The sequence below is a fragment of the Nyctibius grandis genome, chromosome Z (genome assembly GCF_013368605.1).
Source record: "Nyctibius grandis isolate bNycGra1 chromosome Z, bNycGra1.pri, whole genome shotgun sequence".
In the NCBI taxonomy this organism is placed as follows: Eukaryota; Metazoa; Chordata; class Aves; order Nyctibiiformes; family Nyctibiidae; genus Nyctibius; species Nyctibius grandis.
Genome location: NC_090695.1, coordinates 24316426 through 24337442, shown reverse-complemented (window position 1 = coordinate 24337442; position 21017 = coordinate 24316426). Strand labels below are relative to the sequence as shown.

Sequence of the window (21017 nt, the reverse complement as noted above, 5' to 3'; positions counted from 1 at the left end):
ACTCACTCCGATTTGTCAATACTTTTCTTGTACAGGGAAGCCCAAAATGTGATGCTATGCTCCAGTGCTGAACAGAGGTGAATAAACACTTCCCTTAACATGCTGGCTACATTCTCACTTACATGGATCAACATGTGCTTGGTCTCCTTCACCAAGAGAGCACATGGAAACTCTTGTTCTATGTATTGCCCAGGAGGACACCTAGATATTTTTCCCCACAAAAATGCTTTCTAGCTGGTCATAGCCCAGTGTGTACTCCTGCATGGGGCTATTCTACACCAAGTGCAGGACTCTGTCTTTGTTGAACTTCATGAAGTCTTTGTTCACCCATTTCTTAAGCCTGTCAAGATCCCTCTGCCTGACAGCCCTGCACTCCAGTTGACCACCACTCTCTACTCCAGTTTGATACATTAACAGTGAACAAGTATTAGGGATTTTGTTGTATTCTGGGAGGTTTTGTTTTTTTTTACTGTGGGAGATTTCCATCTGTTCCCTTTTCTGGATGGAGGTGCATGTTAAATGCAAAAAACATTATGTCAGCAGTTGTATTTTTTTCCTATTCTTTACAGATATGCAACAGCTTCCGATAGAATCCGTCTTCTGGATAAACACGAAACCAAAAATCAGTTTATTTCACAAGATGGATGCATTCTGGATGTCCCTGCTGCCATGATTCATTGCAGCTTTTTAAGAAAAGTAATCTCTTTCAAGGAGGAAGGCAATGTTTTACCTTCTGCATTAAAAGCATATTCTGGACAAAGACTATTCGAACAACAGATTTATAATTTTAACAATATTTCACATACAAATGCTGGGAAGAAGAGAATGGGAAAAGACTGAAATAAGATTCCCAACATATTTTAAGAGTAAGAAATACTGAATTACTCAAGGAATGAGCTCACAATTAGCAACAGTTTAATAAACAAGGGAAGAAATACGTGACTAGGACCCTGAGTCCATAAACCAGACTCGGCTACAGGGTTGTTTTGCAGGATGCAGTGCTGTGCACTATGCCCAAGGACCCCAAGCCCCAGTTGCTGCTGGATCACAGTGGGGATCCTCATCAGGGTAGAACACGGGCACTGAATGTTTATAATAATACTGAAGCCGTGAAAGCAGTTTTTCCACCACATGAGGATATTTTTCAGACAAATCATTTTTCTCTTCAGGATCACAAATAATATCAAATAGCCAAAGTCTTTTTGTTGGTGGATCAGGTGACTGAATCCTTGACTCATTGAATAAAGATGGTGGAGGGAACCAATGACCGCAGCCTGCAGAAACAGGAACAGATCAAGAGTTAATTCTCAGATACAGTGTGGAGATGTAGAGTTACACTGTAATCAATGAATTCACTAGGTCCCTTGACAAGTCACTGGCCAGTTAACTGTTGTTGCATTCCTTAACTCTAGCCCAGCATCAGAGTCTCTGTAGTCCAGAGCTACCTACAGAGGAGATCCTATTTATTCAAAAAAGCTGCACCATTGGGATTCAAACTTCCACGTCACTTAATTTCACATCAAGTAATTTCATGGACTTTCTTCTTGGATTCGATGATCCTTACGGGTCCCTTCCAACTGGAGATATTCTATGATAGTTTTTCCACTACTGTGAAAGTCATTTGTATAAAAAAAATTGCAAAATGAAATAATACGTTGTTTGGATTTTAGAAGTGCCCCTTCTAGATTTTTGCATGTGATCAAAAACCTGAGAAGTTAGCAGAATACTTAAAAGAAATTAAAATACATTAAAGAGAATTAAACTATGTTTGGGGTTGGTGGGAGATAGAACACACTGTATAAAAAGGAGTTACTACATTACCTGGATATCCAGTTAGTAACTTCCATTTTCCACGTCGGATTGCTGCATGCATGGATATATTGAAAAGTGTATCATCCCATGGAGAAAGATTGCTTTGTGGTAAAGATGTCCTGTTGTCAACGCCAAGACCTTAATGAAACAGTAAACTAAATTAGGTACATTGCATATGCATGAAGTCATTTTTCGAATTCTGTTGGAAAACAAAGCCGTATCATCCATTTATTTTTATGTATTGGATAAAGAATTCGTTACACATATGTGCAAAGATCTGTGCTATGATTCGCTGAATGTATTTAACTAAGAACTTGAACTGCATCCCAAAAAATTACCAGTGGAAAATGTCACACCTGATTCCGGGTAACTGGACTCATTTCATAATAACAGATATTATATGTGTATCTCATATACCTATATTAAGAATGCTTATGATTGGAATTGCTCAATTTGCTCATAGAAGTATCTTTTGCCATTTAGGAATATAGGATTGAAAGATCTCCTGAATCAATGCTACTACTGTTAATTCTCTTAGATCACTCCAGGAACCAAGTCCCAGACCCTCTATCCACATGCAGAGAGCTGTCTCTCTGGACTGAACTGGCTACATTTACACAGATCCACATCTGGCCAGTGAGGTACTTCTATGGCATGACGCAGTACGAAGCATGTCTTCATGCTGTCTTGGGTAGAGTCGCATACAATATGGCCCCATATCCAGATACTGCAGAAAACTTTCAGGTGTCAACTATGTGCAAATTCCCTCTCAAAAGGAAACCTGAGCTCCTTATAGGATGGAGCTCAGAAAAAAAATAACCTCCATACACCAGGGATGATCAGGAGACCAGTTCTTTACTGACACCAGGAGGGAGTCAGACAGACACTCCAGGAGCATCCAAACCATCTTGCATATCAGCTTTCATAAACAAGACAGAAGTTTAAGACATAAAATCTAAGAGTTTTATATTAACTGTATCAGTTAATACCTGTTTACCAAAAGACTACCAGAAGGCAACTCTATAATCAGACTAGAAACAAGACATCAGGAGGTAGAGAGAAACCAATATTGATTTTCTAGTATCTTTCAAGAGATGACTTTCAATCAGTTTAGGGAATTTGAAGGACTCAGCTGACAGATTTTTGCCACTGAAATGAGAAGAGGTGTACAATGTTCATGGGAGTTCCAATATTAGAAGCAGAACTAGAGGTTTCTAAAAAGAGTAAATGCTGTACATCACAGTGGGGCAAATATACAACTGATAGAAAAGAGCAACGGAAAGTTTGGAAAGGAAATGCTGGGATACAGTATCTCTATTTTTTATGAAGGTCCTGCTAAGTTTCTATTTTATTACTGGGCTTCACACTTGAATCAGTTTTTCTTTAATAAGCACCTTCTGTGCATACCCACGTTCCCTGTTTACATCAGACTTGTATAATGTTCCCACATAAATAAGGCTATAAAAGGGGACTACTTGTTTAGAGTACGCATACACAGATTGGGGAGGACTCAGCTCATCTTAGATCATGAAGCACTGAAGTTGATGGTAAAAAAGCCCAAACCCCTATAAAAACAAGGAAAACTTCATAAATACCTCCAGAAGAATCTCCCCACACAGCCATGTGATGTCCATAGCAGATACAAAACAGTTTAAAGATAAATATTGCTTACTTTTCAACATCATTATGTTATGTATTATTCTGTCATACTGTTTGCTACTGGGAATACTCATCTTTGCCATCTGTTTTCTTAAAGAGCACAATGAAAGACATTCAGCAGATCAAAAAACACAACAATGTTTTTTAAACATTATGTCTCAATATTACAATATTAAGGCTTGGTCTAAAGGAAAAATTATGTGAGTCTGCATTTTTGATTTTAATGTTTAGCATAGAAAATATGCTTCTGATTGCAGAGCTACGGTATGTGAAGCCATAGTATTACACAAGATAAATTATTTAAAATACTTCAAATAAACGTAAAAGATTGTATTTTTAGATATACTTTGCAAAATATCCTCAGAATGCCATGTATGAGACTTAAAATAAGATTCAAGAAGATAAAATATTTTTTAAAAATCCTTATTTGGTCCAGGTAGCAAAACGAAACGCCTAAACTAAGACATGCTCATAGTTGAAGCTATTTGGTGGAACATTATCTTTCAGCAAAATTTCTTGAAGAAAAAAAAGATAAATTCCCTCATGTTGAGCTATTATAAACAGAACTCCGTCAGTCATTTTAATTCACCCATTGCAAGCACTTGTCTTGTGCCACAGAAATGTAGTGTCTATTAGTCAGAGAAGTGCATTGCTTCCCAGGCAGTACAGGTCAACTTTTATCAGACGTATCAGCCATGGAAAAGAGGCTGATGCTTGTTTGAATGCTGTCTACATAGGATATTTATAGGATAGCCAGTTTATTACATTATCCAAGCACCAGACACAGAACTAAGATAAATAAACATATTGCTTGATATGAGTTCTCTTCTTTCCATCATATGACTTTCACCTTAAGCTCGGATATTCCTCCCCCTGCATTTACCTGACTTTCTCCTTCTCCTCATCCCAGCTGTTAAGTTTCTACCTCTGTCTTCATTCTTCAGCTTCTGCTAGTGCAGGTGAAATGCAAAATGCCTGGGCAGTCTTCTCCCTTGCCGTATGAATTTTGCAGGGATCCCTTTTACCAATTCGGCAGATTAAAGAAGTCACATTTTTTTTTGATTTCTTTGCAAGATAAAACGTTCATTCCCATAGCATCTAAGCACTTTTTCTCTGCACCCGTTCTAGATTGTTGGGGTTTTTTGTCTTCTTTTTTCCCATTTTGGTTGACCAGGCAGTAACAACAGCCCCATGGACTAATTCAGCAGTCAGAGGACAGATGCCTTTTATTGATCTGTGTAATCAAGTCTGCCTTCACATGCCCGCATACTCTTCTTATAGACTTACATATAAAAAATGTGATGCTTTTGCTTGTGCAAAGAGGCTAGACATTTTATTTTTCTGCTGTTTGATCACCAGTGTATCAGCAGCTAATGAAATACTAACACTTTGTTTTTACCTTAAAAAAAAAAATCACACAGCCTTTGCCATGAATTTTCTTATTTTCAAACAGAAGCCACTGTTTCCTGAAGCCCAATTTCAGAGCCTTACCAGCTGCTGTATTTCTTTTTAAGTAGTCTCTTGGGAACTTTTATTAGTTAAGATAGCAGTGAAATTTCAATCAGATACTTATTCTCAAATATTTAATGCTATGACAAATTGATCTAAATATTTTTGTGTTTTGTTTGGATTTGTGGGTCACAAAAAAGTATTCAAATAGCTTTTATATCTCTATAGGAAAAAAAGTCCTTCAGAAAATGTTCCCCTTGGTAAGTGATTTCAGAGTTTGTATCACATTTCAAGACCATCCTTAGTCTTAACAGCTGTCCTGGTTTGGCCCAAACCAGGCCAATTAGTCTTAAAGAAACCAAGGTCACTGCTAAATTCCTCACTGCTTACGAGTGAAGAGCCGAAGGGGGGTTGCACCTGCAGGAAGGAGCAGACAGGGCAGGTGACCCAAGATTGACCAACGAAGTATTCCATCCCATACACGTCATTCTCACTTTCCTGTTTATCACTAACCCACTGCCTCCTGGAGGTGGGGCCCAGGAGGGAGGGGCCCTCCTGTCTCCCACTGATTGGTACCAGCTTTCCCAATTCTCCAGTTAAAAGCCTGCAGGTGTGATGGCAGAGGGAGCTACTGCATTTTCCTTTCTGCCCGTGCTGGGGGGAGCAACTCTGCCTGAGGAGGATTTCCAAGCTCTCAATCTTGGTTTTGTATATATTTGTATATATTTGATTATTTCTATTATTCTTATTATACTCTTTTTCATTACTATAGTTTATTAAAACTGTTTTAACTTTCCAACCCATAAGTCTCTCTCCCTTCTCCCTTTCCCTGGGGGGGGGGGGGGGGGGGGGGGGGAGAGGGTTAACAGAGAGCATCTGCCACCAGGTTAATAGCTGGCCCAGCTTTAAACTGTGACAGATTTATTGGAAATAAATGAGGATGGTTTCGATCCATCGACCTCTGGGTTATGGGCCCAGCACGCTTCTGGGTTTCCTATTCGAGCCCTCTGTGTAATTAATGCAATCCATTTACTCCATGTAGCATCAGTTGCATGATGGGTAGTGGGAACCTTACCCTTGAACATCCAGCCTAGTACTGGTAATCAAGGTGCCAGGAGAAGCTGTGCTTCAGTACCAATTACCTCTGAAGCAGCTCTAACTCCTTCATATGCTGCCAGTATCTCTTTTTCAGTTGGGATGTAATTGGCCTCAGAACCCTTGTATCCTCAACTCCAAAATCCTAGGGGTCGACCTCGAGTCTCCCCTGGTACTTTCTGCCAGAGGCTCCAGGTAGGACCATTGTCCCCAGCTGAGGTGTAGAGCACATTTTTAACATCTTGTCCCGTGCGGACTGGTCCAAGGGCTACTGCATGCACAATCTCTTTTTTAATCTGTTCAAAAGCCTGTCGTTGTTCAGGGCCCCACTGAAAATCATTCTTCTTTCTGGTCACTTGATAAAGAGGGCGTACAATCTGGCTGTAATCTGGAATATGCATTCTCCAGAAACCCACAACGCCTAAGAAGGCTTGTGTTTCCTTTTTGTTAGTTGGTGCAGACATAGCTGTTATTTTGTTGATCACCTCTATCGGGATCTGGCGACGCCCATCTTGCCATTTAATCCCTAAAAACTGGATCTCCCGGGCAGGTCCCTTGACCTTGCTTCTTTTTATGGCAAAACCAGCTTTCAGAAGAATTTGGATTATTTTCTCCCCTTTGTCAAAAACTTCTGCTGCTGTATCACCCCACACAATGATGTCATCAATATATTGCAAATGTTCTGGAGCTCCACCCTTTTCCAGTGCAGTCTGGATCAGTCCGTGGCAAATAGTAGGACTGTGTTTCCACCCCTGGGGCAGTCGATTCCAGGTGTACTGGATACCTCTCCAGGTAAAAGCAAACTGTGGCCTGCACTTTGGTGCCAAAGGAATAGAGAAAAATGCATTAGCAATGTCTATGGTGGCATACCACTTGGCTGCCTTTGACTCCAGTTCGTATTGAAGTTCTAGCATGTCTGGCACAGCAGCACTCAGCGGTGGCGTAACTTCATTTAGGCCACGATAGTCCACAGTTAATCTCCATTCTCCATCAGACTTTCGCACTGGCCATATAGGACTATTAAAGGGTGAGCGAGTCTTGGCAATCACTCCTTGATTTTCTCATTGTCTAATCAGTTTATGAATGGGGATCAGGGAGTCTCGATTGGTGCGATATTGTCGTCGGTGCACCGTGGTAGTAGCAATTGGCACCTGTTGTTCTTCAACCTTCAGCAACCCCACAACAGAAGGATCTTCTGAGAGGCCAGGCAAGGTAGACAGCTGTTTAATGTCCTCAGTCTCTACAGCTGCTATACCAAAGGCCCATCTATACCCTTTTGGGTCCTTAAAATATCCTCTCTTGAGGTAGTCTATGCCAAGGATGCACGGAGCATCTGGGCCAGTCACAATGGGGTGCTTTTTCCATTCATTTTTAGTTAGGCTCACTTCGGCCTCCAATACAGATAACACTTGAGATCATCCTGTTACTCCTGAAATACTGATAGGTTCTGCCCCTTTATGATCCGATGGCATTAGGGTGCACTGTGCACCAGTGTCTACCAGGGCTCGATACCTTTGTGGTTTTAATGTGCCAGGCCATCGAATCCACACAGTCCAATAAACTCGGTTGTCCCTCTTCTCCACCTGGCTGGAGGCAGGGCCCCCCTAATTAAGAAATGGATTCATGCTGCTCACAGGGACTGGACCTTCATTTCTCCTATTCACACTTGGGAAAAAGGAATTTGAGGCCCATCTCCCCTGACTGGGGTCCTCCTCACTAGTAACTGGAGCAGCCATCCTCCTGGAAAAATTCTCTCTGGAATTTCTTTTAGCTTGCAACTCACGTACTCATGCCTGTAGGGTACTGGTAGGTTGTCCATGCCATCTGCTCATGTCCTCCCCATAACCACGCAGGGCAAACCACAGGATACCTCGTGACGTGTTCCGTTTCCTTTGAGCTGGTCCTGTAGGAGAACGTTTTCTCTTAACAGCTGCAACGCGTGCCTGTGTAGGTAGAGAGTCAAGTTTATTCTCGATCTTGGACAGTTTGTCTGACAGTTGTTTAAATGAGTCCTTGTTTTCCTTAGTCAGTTTTTCCACAGCCGAGATGCGTGCCTGCAGTGGGGAAGAAATACTATCTTCATACTGTCGCATACAGTTAGCTATTTCGCCCACAGTAGAATGTGCCATATCATCTTCTCCCCATACTAATATTGACAATGTATGGGTATGTGTCGGTGGAGCATTCTTCACAACCTTCCCGAACATGGATCGGTTGCATTCCACTTCATCAGGATCTACAATGTCCCGTGGGTGTCTATAAATGATCTCTTGCACAGCTAGTTCTCTCAGGTAGTTAATACCTTTTTCTATAGTGGTCCATTTGCTTAGGTGGCTCATAACATCATCTTTATAGGGATACCTGCTCTTTACAGCTGACAAGAGTCGCCTCCAGAGACTGATAGTGTTTGACTTTCTTGCGAGCGCCTTATCAATACCACCATCTCTGGACAGGGATCCCAACTGTCTGGCTTCTCTGCCATCTAATTGCATGCTGTCTGCCCCATTATCCCAGCATCGGAGCAACCAGGTAATAATAGGTTCACCCTCATAACGGCTGAAGTCTTTCCTTATATTTCTCAGGTCCTTCAGGGATAAGGAGTGGTAGGTTATCTCTACGTCCGAGTCCTCTTGTGATAGTTCTGCTTTAGAAGGACCTTTCTTCTGTGATGGGTCTGCTTTAAAAGGACGATCAAGGAAACCCCCATCTGTGTTGGGCCCTAACTCTGCCTGAGAAGGGCCCTCACCTGGGTCATATGATGGCTCTGTCTTAGAAGGCTCTGAGTCATCATCCTTCTCTTCATGAGCTGATTTCTTTTGGTATTTCTTCCTGGTTACAGGAGCAATTGGTACAGATTCGATAGATGCTGGGGTCTGAGTAGATGCAGTGGCTGTCGTGGGAGTGCTGAGAGTCTGAGTAGCTGCAGTGGCCATCTTGGGGGGTGTAGCAGCTGTGGTACCGGCTGCCGAGGTTTCAGTGGGTTTAGTGGCTGTAGTGGCAGTCCACACTGTAGGATCTGAGGTGGCTGCATAACACCTACAACTGTCCCTGCACCGATATTTAATCTTATCCCACATCAGAAACACATTCAGGACAACCGAAAATAAAAACATGCCACCTAGACAGCACCATCCTAATTTTGCAAAATCTAGTGGAATCAGCTTGGCAGAAAAGGAGAAGGTACTATTTCCCAAAGTAGAACTGGAAGTGCAATCATTAACAGAATCAGCTAAAGGACGCCTGGAGCGTGCAGATGAAGTTGCTGCTACTGATTCACGATTAAAGCTGCCCATCATTGTGTCATAGAGATAAGAGATCAGAATAGTAACTGCCCAGCTTATCACAGCATAAATCAGTATCAAACCCCATACCAAAACAATACATTTCGACCAGCGCCCACTGCTAAACTGCATGTAAACATTCATAAGAAGCAAGCAATAACACAGTGCCCACAGCAGGTAAGGCATCATTGCAATACTCAATTGTGAAAGAAACTCTATAAAAAGACGAGATAACACAGCATTCAAAAATGACATCACCATTTTCACTATTTTAATTTCCAACCCCTTGTAAATCTCAAAGGAAGAAATCTGTTACTCTCTCAGCTGAGCTCTCCAGGTCTCCTCCCACCAGAGCCAGGATTCAACTTATCAGAGCAACCTGTTGGAGCTTCTCTCGTGCCCCACGTTGGGCGCCAATAAATCTGTCACAGTTTAAAGCTGGGCCAGCTATTAACCTGGTGGCAGATGCTCTCTGTTAACCCTCTCCCCCCCACCCAAAGGGAAAGGGAGAAGGGAGAGAGACTTATGGGTTGGAAAGTTAAAACAGTTTTAATAAACTATAGTAATGAAAAAGAGTATAATAAGAATAATAGAAATAATCAAATATATACAAATATATACAAAACCAAGATTGAGAGCTTGGAAATCCTCCTCAGGCAAAGTTACTCCCCCCAGCACGGGCAGAAAGGAAAATGCAGTAGCTCCCTCTGCCATCACACCTGCAGGCTTTTAACTGGAGAATTGGGAAAGCTGGTACCAATCAGTGGGAGACAGGAGGGCCCCTCCCTCCTGGGCCCCACCTCCAGGAGGCAGTGGGTTAGTGATAAATAGGAAAGTGAGAATGACGTGTATGGGATGGAATACCTCGTTGGTCAATCTTGGGTCACCTGCCCTGTCTGCTCCTTCCTGCAGGTGCAACCCCCCTTCGGCTCTTCACTCGTAAGCAGTGAGGAATTTAGCAGTGACCTTGGTTTCTTTAAGACTAATTGGCCTGGTTTGGGCCAAACCAGGACTTTAGCCTGAAAAACGGTTTCAGGATCAGATTTTAAAAGGAATGGAGGTGGCCAACTCCCACTACCCACAAAAGCAGTTTATTATCTAAATGCGTTAAAAGCCTGGCCCTTTGCCCCTTACGAAAACTTCAGCTTAGTTCTTTTATTTCCATTATCATACATTGTCTCTGTAAACATATATATATTCCAAATTAGGATGTAAAAGCCTAAATAATCTTCAATAGCTAATTTGTGTCTTCAAGAGACCTGATTTTTCAGAAAGCCAATGTCATCAACTCTGAAAAATCTATGGAAGATGCTCAGAAAGCATCAGTCAAAAATGTTAGCTGCATTTGCAAAAATAATTGCCATTTTTATAATTTGAATATTCCATAGCATACTCTTCAGGCAGGATGTTGAAAAATTTACTATGGGTAAGTAGATAAATAACATCCTGAATGATGACTAGAGAATACGTCGGACTTTTCTAAAAAGTGAACAATCTTTCAATGCATTAAGCCTTGCTAATGCACAAACATAAGTACAACAAAACGCAAAGTAGTGAACATGGGGGAAAAAAGCCAATCCTCACTCTGCATACACAAAAGAATGTGCTCTGAACAAGCTATTGCTATTTAGGGAACAGTTGGTGAAGTTGTAATGAACAGGTAATGTCCAGCAGCAGTCAAGAAAAGTAAAACCAATATTAGAAGTGGCAAAGAATGGAACACCATGCCACCACCTTGTTGTGCCTCACATGGGATACTGTGTGGTTTTGGTCCCCATGTTACAAAACGGACAGAGAAAAACTGTACAAGATACAAAGAGATGTGACAAGGAAGATTAAAGCTATAGAACAGCTTCTGTGTGAAGAATGACTGAATAAATAGTACTCTCCATCCTCAAAGATGGACAACTGATGAGGGACAGGACAGAGGTCTATGAAATTGTGTGGCCATGACAAACTGAATAAGGAAAAACTGGTCTTTCCTAATAGGGGTATCAAACAAATTATGAAGTTGCATATTCAAAATAAGCGATAGTATATACTTCCGTATCACAAACCCAACTCAAGTGTGGAATTCTTTTCCATGGAATGCTGTAGATACCAGAAGTTTAGGCAGGTTGAGTGATGAAAAGGGTTCACAAAGTGGAAAAAAAATCCATCAAGGATTCTTATGTCCAAAATCACAGCCTAAAGATCAGGAGCCCCGTTAGCTACAGGTTGTGGGGGGCACGCAAGAGAAGTACATTTATGTGCTTGCTTTCATACACTCCTTCCTACACAACTGCTACTCTTGGAAACAGAATAATGAGCTAGACAGATTTTTGGCCTGATCATACAAAAGATGTGTTACCAAATCACTTTCCGTTCAGGACAAGCCAAATATGTTGTTTACAAAAGAAAGCACTATGTTGAAGCAAATTTATGCAACTGCTTTTATTAATTAATCACTGCATTTACTGAACTGAAAGTGTCAAAACTGTCAAAAAGGTAAGTATAGAATCACAGAATCATAGAATATCTGAAGTTGGTAGGGATCCATAAAGATCATTGAGTCCAACTCCCTGCTCCTCACAGGACTACCTAAAACTAAACCATAGGACTAAGAGCATCATCCAGGCACTCCTTGAACTCTGACAGGCTTGGTGCTGTGACCACTTCCCTGGGGAGCCTGTTCCAGTGACCAGCCACCCTCTCAGTGAAGAACCTTTTCCTAATGCCCAATCTGAACTGTCCCTGACGCAGCTTCATTCCATCTCCTTGTGTCCTATCACTGGGCACCAGAGAGAGGAGATGAGCACCTCCCCCTCCACTGCCCCCCTGTGAGGAAGCTGTAGGCTGCCATGAGGTCACCCCTCATCCTCCTCTTCTCCAAGCTGGGCAAAGCAAATGACCTCAGCCACTCCTCTTAAGTCTTGCCCTCGAGACCTTCCACCATGTTGGTCACTTTCCTCTATACGTATATATGATTCACATTCTGGTTTAACTGTAGTTTTACAAATACATGAACACCATGAGTTGTTTCTAGCACACCCTTTAGTTTACTTTCAGTGCTATTCTTAGAAGGAGGGACAGCATAAAAAATGAGAATATTAATTTGAATTAGCAATGGCTTTCAATGCACAGATCAGTCCGTATCAGTACAGACAAGTCAGTTATTTGCTTAAGGCTTGTTTTTCGCTTATACCAGAACGTAAATCAAGAGTAAAGTAACAATAAATAAATAAGAAATAATGGATTCATACCAGATTTATACTACTGTGATTCAGATCACAGTAGTGATACCTACATTATTTCCTGCTTTAGTCATACAATTTTAAATTTTAAAAAAGTCCCTATAATTTACAGAAATGTTACAAGATGACAGGTTTTGCCACACTGAAGAAGTTATTTGGTACATTCAGTCCAGCAGTGTGTCCCAAGAAATAATTAATAACTGATGATTCAAAGTAAAATAGAAAAGATAAACCAAAACTGCTTACTTCACCCAGCAATCTGTTCTTTCACTTCACTTTCTAAGCATAGGGAAGATCATAAAAAATGATGCAATGTGCTTAACCCTGCTTTTTTCCTCCTAGCCTTTCAAAAAAGTTCTTCTGACCTCATTCAGTATCCCATGTGTACTCTTGATTTAAGATATATCATTTAGGTTAGGTGGATAGTTCTTCCAGAGAAAAAAAACCTGTCTTCCTATGTGTTTTTGCATACACTTACAATAGCCTTCTGCTTAACTCATTAGTTCATCTGTCCAACTTGGCAGTGATTTCTGGGGGTGAAAAATAGGAAGAAACATGTCTTCACATTTCTTCCCTGGTCATCAACGTATGCTTGACAATTGATCTTTTATTCCTTGGCTCATACAATCCTAGTTACCTATCAGAAACTTATCTAAAATAAAAAAATACTAATTTATCTGACCACCATGAAAAAGACAAAAATGTCTGAAATCCATTTATTTTCTATGTAACTCAAAACCTTTTAAATTCTTCTACTACTGCTGTACACCAAAATAACTTTGTGACCCCTCTGATGCTACACGGTAATAAAAAAAGAAGGATTGATCCAGTTTTACTGCATTTTACAGCTTCAGATGTCTTATCAGAAGCTCTCTACTGCTCTTCCTGTATGGGCCCTATAAATACAGCTTGTTTATTTTTCTAAGTCTTATGATGTTCCTGACAGGTTTCACTGATATTCTCTGACATATTTAATATTCAATCAAGAGCAAATACTAAAAAACCCCTGTTTTCCTAATGCAAGCAAAATAAAAAAAATAGCAAAGACACCAACAAAAAGCCACTGCAACACAGTACTTGGTAGGTAGGCTGGAAAATTCAGATCTGTCAGCATCTTTGTAAACATTTCCTATGATTTGTTTCAATCTTTTGCTTTCTATTTTGCAAAGCAAATGTTTCAAGTAGCACATAACCTGAATTTACAAAAAAAGATTTAAGGATATTCAACACCCATAGTGTGTAAATTTGCAAGGCTATAAAAAAAAAAAAGGTCCAATCTGAACTTTTTTTTTTAAAAGAAAGGCTCATTCTTTAGATCAGTCTAAAAGACAAACTTGTGGAAACATTTTATTAAATGTAATAAATTTCTTAAGAGTATATTCATTTAACTTTCACTATCTAATTTTTAATCATAAGAAGACAAATGGCAGATTTTCAGCTGAGATTTAAAAAGGGAATATATAGGGGAATACATACTCTATATCAATATATGTATGATATTTGCACAGATCTAATAAGCATAGATCAATTACTCTTCTCATTTCTCTAGCCCTCCTTCCTTCTTTCAATAAGACCAACTCAAGCAATTGGTAGAAACCTAAAATGTGGAGATACAAATAGACAGTATATCTAAAAATAAAATATCTGCCTTCAGTCTATGATTAAGATGATGAAAATGATCCATATTGAGAAGTTTTCTTAGCTGGTAAGAGATCAAAGAACACACAGTTCTCTCTAACATGCCATTTAGCGAGGTCCTGACCACAAAATTTAAAGGGTCCAAAACAATACTCCTTGAAGCATGCTATATTTCTGTACTTTGTGGTCTACAATACTAGTGTGCAGGATGGCAATGTTGGATACTGGAGAGTAATTTTGGAGAAAGACAGAAGAATGTTAATTTATTATTTATTTGGGAGACAGAGACCTGCTGTCCTTACCACTATGTGACAAAAGAGATCTCATTTTGTCAGTAGGCATCACATAAGCCACAATTGTCACTAATGCAGCATTGCAATAAAGTCCTGCTTGTTTGCAAAGACTCTTGGGAGGATCACTGGGAGCGCTCATGTTTTCAGACATATTTCTGCTAACAGAGGCTAGAGAAACACATACAGAGCTACAAGTGTGACAAGAGGCACCCACCATGGGATTCTGTCAGTTATGCCCCCAGAGCAAGGAAACAGCCATAACAGGGTTGCATCACATAGCTAGAAGGCAAGAAAACTACTGAACTGCAGAAAACAGTGGGTTGCAGTAAGGCAGCTTTACAGAATGAAGTGGCACTTACACATATGTCCAAAAAAAGATACTGCATTTAAAATAATTCAATCTTCTGCATACAGATTGCGGACTCACTGAAGACTGTCATGCTAGGAAGACAGGCTTTCAAAAGGTAGTGTCACCTGGCAATGATAAGTCTCAAGGGGATAAATTAGATATTCATTTTTTTTTAAATTCTGCTGAGATGATACTCTAAAACATTAAGAGTGATTTAAAAAAAAGTGTCTTTACTTTGTAAAAATGTTTTTATTAGAGAGGACTGAACAACCCTGGATGTTGCACAGTAGAATTCTCCTTAATAGTTGAACCAAACACTGGGAAAAAAACCACTCAGGCTACTTCCACTAGAACTTAAAAGCAGCAAACAATAACCAGTATTATTTTCATAGTAAGGCGATGCATATGCCCTCCTGCCTCTTGTGATCTGATTAGTAGTCTATAAAAACCACAGAGGAGATCCCCAGACAGAAGTCTGGGACTGGCAAACCAAAACCCACTTATATAAGAAACCCAAACAGAGAGAGAGTATTTTCTAGTAAGTTCGTTATCGTCTTTAAAATCAACACAGTATTTTAATCATCCAAGAAATCCCTATTGTATTCACCAGCTTCTATATATTGTCAGAAAAATGGTAATGGTATCATTCTCCCACTGCTTGCATTAAAATAAATCAAAGGTTTTGCACATCGCAGCTTCTGTTCATCATTTGACTCTAATATCAAGATTTAAAACATTTACTTACATGATGCCCATTAAATAGAAAAGAAAGAAAACCCAAGCAGTTCAAATATCACAGGTGATTACTCTTCTATCAATAGACACTGCAGACTCCTTCAAATCGCCTTAAGACTGTTTTTGTGCTACACTAGCAGAAGTGGTAGGCAAAAAATCAGACTTTCTTAAATATTATGGAACTCCACATAAAAATTACCCTCATGAAAGCAGTCTTCAATGTCCTAGAAATCTCACCACATTCACACACACAAAACCTTCGCGATTGGCAGGCTCACTGTCCCTTACTAATGCTCAACTGTGGAAGAGTGGGAGGTCTGTTAGGGCTTGAAGAAACCCACACTGAAACTAATGGGAACTTTTCCATTAATTCCAGTGGGCTCTGGTTCAGGCTGGTTAAGCATCAGCAGTAACAAACAAGGAATTTATACTCTACCAACTTCTCTTAAACAAATGAAGCTAAATTCCCCTTTATCCGTACAGTTCAATAGACACAGTGTGTTTTCCACAAAACCTTTATATGAAAGGCTTCCCCATGTGTATTCACAACAATGATTTCTGGCAACAACACATACGTTTTAACCACACCCCTCCCAAATTATCCCCAAATTAAAGTGATCCTGAAATCAAAACAAAAGTGCCAATACGTGATTTACCAATTCTCAGAAGAAAAAGCTTAATAAAATAAAATAAAATAAATCAGTAACAGCACACAATCCCATAAATGTTATCAAAAATTGAGGCTAATGGTGAATTCCAGAGTCATTTTCCCTGCTGCACAATCCATGTCACTAAGCTCAGAAGTGAAGACCTAGAAACTGTTTACTTAAACATGTCACTTGACCTTCCCTGAAGCACTGAAACAGCAGAATAAAGGCAGAATTCAGGTAACAGGCACCCAAATACTTGATTCTTTATAGGAGCATGCAGCCAGAAAAGGAAACACAAAGTCAAGAAATGAAACATAACCCCTGCAGTAAAAGTCAGGAAGCCAACCTATAACTTTTCTTTGTGGTCAGCGCTGCTTCCCACAACCACATCTTCTGAACTTTCCTCCAACAGCATTTTTCCAACTGCCCAATAGTTTCCTCCCTAAAAGAGGAAATTCTCAGGTCACACCGAAAGCCCTAGCCACCTGCATGCTATATAAACTATTGTTTGTCCACTAAAGCAATTAGAAACAGATTCCAATGCAATGCTGAACTTACTTAATTTTCAGTAAGCTGGAAATAAAGAAAAGGCTCAGACCAATTAAATGTTTAACTTCCATACATTTTTAATAAAAAGAAAATTAAACTGGAAACTAAGGGTTAAATTCACATGAGGATGTACCTGACAAAATGAGTGGTTTTCTCCCCCTTCCAAAAAATCAAGCCCAACACTGGGGATATGTTTCTGGGCTTCAGGGACCCAAATTCATGCTCTGAGTAACCCTGACTGTTGCAAAGTGTTCTGAACTGTCATCTCCCATCTTTCAGGAGAGATTTCTCCCCAACAGACTGTATGAAACTCAAGGATGGAGGTTTTCTACATATTTTCCATTTTACACCATATAATACAAATATTTTGAATGACAACAGAGAAAATAAGCCTTTAACTTGGTGATGAGATATCCAGATGGGTTTGGGTAATTTTGATTTCCACTCATATCAAATTTGTACATAAAACTTTGAATTCATATTAAGCAAATAATATAGTAAGCAAATTTAGTGGGAACACCATTTGGAACAGATTCTTAACTTTTTATTATAATCTAAATTTTAATTCAATGAACTATGTGTTTTTCTAGCATCCATAGATGCAAAATATTCTGTAGGTACAGGGTGGTTTTGATTTGCAGGCAGCCTGGGCTATAGTTTGATTTGCAGGCAGTCTAAAATACATCCAAATTAGGGATTCAACATTACACCATAAAAACCAGAATGGTACATGAAAAAAAAAATCCAGATTTCCTTCGGTATTTCCCAGATTGGAAGTACCTGGATCTGGGGAGAACAGACAGAAGGTGGCAGGAAGGTTTAATGTGGGAACATAAGAACATATAAATACATCTCAGCACACACCGTTTCTAGTGAAGGCCATTTTAGCAACCGGAAAGCTGTAGACCTCACTTTGTTCAGCTGCACACATAATAAAAGCAGTATGAATTTATGGACTGGGTCAGAAATGACACTGGATTTCCATTCTATTTGAATTTATTTGCTTTATGTTTCTGGATTAAGCACCAACATGCTTTACTTTAACAGGAGATTTCTTTCCTTGTAAATATCAGGAAATAATATATTGAATGTGGTTCAAGTTTTTAATATATACACTAGACCACAGCGGTTATAGCATTGACAGCAGTGAAAGTACTACATTTTTAATTTCCACTGATGAATACTAAATCAAGTCTCTTCCAAACTCTCTGAAAATCATAACTGTCTCTAACATAGTAATATAATTTATACAGTCCCTAAAATCTTAAATCAGCCAGATGAATCTACTCACCTCCAAGATAAAAGACTACATTTCGAAAGAAAATTTTATCAAGAAATAAAAAAGAAAAATAACAAAGGCATAGTTAATATTTTTACAATTAGGAGATGCACTTAGACCTTATATATCTTCTATTTATAAACATAAGGTCTTTTTAAATGCCTCATTTGTTTGCCAACAGTATGGAAACACATGGCTGTTCCCCATACATTTATAAATGGAATCAGAGGGAAAGAGAGAGTATTTCTCTTCTCTATAGCTGCAGAAGCATAAAAAGTCTTAGGTACAGTAAATGAGGATTCCCCAGGCAAAACTATCACTTGCCCATAAACAGAAAACTTCGCACTGTGTTTCACACAGATGCATTAGAAACTTTGTAGATGGTGGTGTACTGGAAATTTATTTTTAGCATTTTATACAACGGAAACTTCAAGACAAAAATTACCTTTTGCAAGACTTGCTTCTGTGAAGCACCCTGTAGCTTAGTTTTCAGAGAGATGTACAAGACAAAGCAAACTCTGGGAGGATTTTTAAGAAATTCTCCCTATTGCCCTGGCAGTGTATACTGTTATCTTGGCATGAATGCAACTCACGTTCCTCCTGCAACCGATTCAGCTCTGGGATCCAGTGCACACAAGACAGTCAGCTGAGGTATAATCAGTCCTGGCTAAAAGTGTTGATCTCACCAGGATTGCTTTGATCCTCTGCAAATTGTCTCAAGGTCTTTATTGATAACTGCTAAACTCCAGCAAATCTCAGTAAATGAACTGCCAAAATGAAATCAGAGATACCTTCCACAAAATGCAGGAAATTTTTAAAGCTTCACGATTATAACAGTTAATGCCATAAATGTCTAGCCTATTCTTTCTTGAGATATGTGATTTGAAGCAACTTCATTATATTTTCTCTGAATTAACTCCATTATATTTTCTCTGAATTAACTCCTACTTCCATGACTGGAATTTTCGAAAGAGATGGAGAAATGGGAAGAGATGGAGAAACAGGCAGGAGAAAATGTTATGGATACTTATCATAACACTCACAGTCGTCATCATCCACAATAAAGTCAAAATTTAGAGCTTACTGCATGTCTCAGAAAATACACATATTTTAAAGTCTTGATCAAGACTTGCTCTATTAGATTTGTAGCTGTTTTACATCCATTGCAAATTTAGTCTTTCTGAGACCAAATCTACAGGGAAATATAGAAAAAAAATATTCTTCTACTATGGGAAAAGTTAAATATCAAAGTTTCAGTGTCTCACTTTAATAGATGAACAACACCCTGAGCCCAAGCAGATTATTTAGACTGTTTTAAGTGAAGTATCAATAAGATTATCTTGTCTGTGAACAGACCGTTTTTGCTTGTTGTGCATTAACAAACCTATAATCAGTAGGTTATTTAGTGCTTCTTAGACTTTTGCCTTCTTATGAAGCACCAAGCCAAAAAATCTCATAGAAATCAAAGCTAAAAGTTATAAAGTAGCTTTGAATAGCACTGTCTAATTAAACTAGCATTTCCCCTCTTTACAATAACAAACAAACACCATCAATATGAGAGCAGAATAAGTTCTTCATGGTTATTTCTAGGCCTACTGCAGTGTTATGGACAGCTGTTATTACTGATGGTCTGTACTACAGAAGACAGACAACTCTATTCCTTACCAGAGAGAAAATGTTGCATATTTTTTGAAAAGGCTCAAAGCCAGATGATGCACCTTCTTCCATCTACACTTGTCAATTAATTTTTGCTTTTCTTCTCAGTCTTTTAAAGCCAACAGTTTTTCCTTCATGCTTATAATGAATAAAATAAATAAAATATTCTACAGTGTTTCTAAATGATAGCTCAATAGTCAGTAGCCCTTTAAAAGTGATAATTTTTCCATTTCAGTTACATCTGTATAACCTTTGTCTTTGCTCATCCTCACTCATAAGGTACATTTTTGAAGTTGCACATGTGTTTGTATGTGTGATGCCTTAATTAATGTGAGAGTCCATGAAAATGTGCCAGAAGGAAGGACAAGCTTGCTATAGTCACTTTGAAATGCGGATGGCTCTGTGGGCTAACAAGGCCTTTGCATATATGTACTTTTAACTGATTTCTCTTTTTTGAAATGGGATTTATAAAGCAATTATTTCACCTCAACAAGGAAACTCTGGAAATGTCAAGGGCTCTTCCAGCTTATACTATGACAATGAATTACTGAAGAAAAAAGGGGTTTTGCTACTTCACTGAGGAAAGACATTTTGTGACCTTTTGCTGCTTTATGGCAATAATGAGTTTTCTACAAAACTCTGAGTCTTTCTGTTACTTTATTAAAATAAAAACGTTTGAGGAATAGCCATGACCTTAACCTTGCAAGAATGAATAGAATACTGATCTTGAAGGAACAGATGAGCCCTGAGACACTGCAACTCCCTGCCGTCATGTTGACAAGGCGCAGGGCTGTGCCATAGACAAACTCACCCAGCGAAGCTCACCTACCTTAATTCCCTTAGTTGAACACTGTGAACATAAAGATCCACTATTAGCCCTTCTAATTTCAGTTTTCCCATAGCCGTGTTTGATTCCAAAGGAAAGATTTGTACTAGAATATCAAGCTCAGTCTCTTACCTTTCAAAATGCATACTCTTCTTAATTTCAATAATAGTAAGCATATGAAAATACTCCCATTCTTGTTTCAAAGTATCCACCTTGATTTTTACAACAGATCATATCTTTACAAAAAAACACACCACACAAACAATAGAGTAAAATCGAGAATTACTCATGGCAGAAAAAAATTCCTGTGGACATCAGCAGGGTGAAGCATTTATCCAGAGTATTACGTTCTTACACAATTACTGAATAAAAAAAATAAAGTTATTCTACATAAGAGTGAACTTATTAATACAGCCTACAAGGTCAAAGAAATGAGACAGTAAAAGGAAATGCTCTACTTTCACTTTTGATGGAAAAATAAGGAAAAAAATTCAAAATCTGATTTATCCAGGG

The 21017-nt window shown here is 39.1% G+C and overlaps 1 protein-coding gene across 1 annotated transcript in view; it reads right to left on the bottom strand.

Annotated features, from left to right (window-relative positions):
• Positions 1-704: 704 nt before the first annotated feature.
• The window catches only part of ARSB (arylsulfatase B), a 72788-nt gene continuing 52475 nt past the window's right edge, over positions 705-21017 (bottom strand). The window contains exons 7-8 of the mRNA XM_068423238.1: positions 1822-1950; positions 705-1274 (exon numbers count right to left, since the gene is read on the bottom strand). Of these exons, the coding sequence (XP_068279339.1) occupies positions 1009-1274; positions 1822-1950 (395 nt within the window). The 3' untranslated portion in view covers positions 705-1008. The remainder of the gene's footprint in view (positions 1275-1821; positions 1951-21017) is intronic.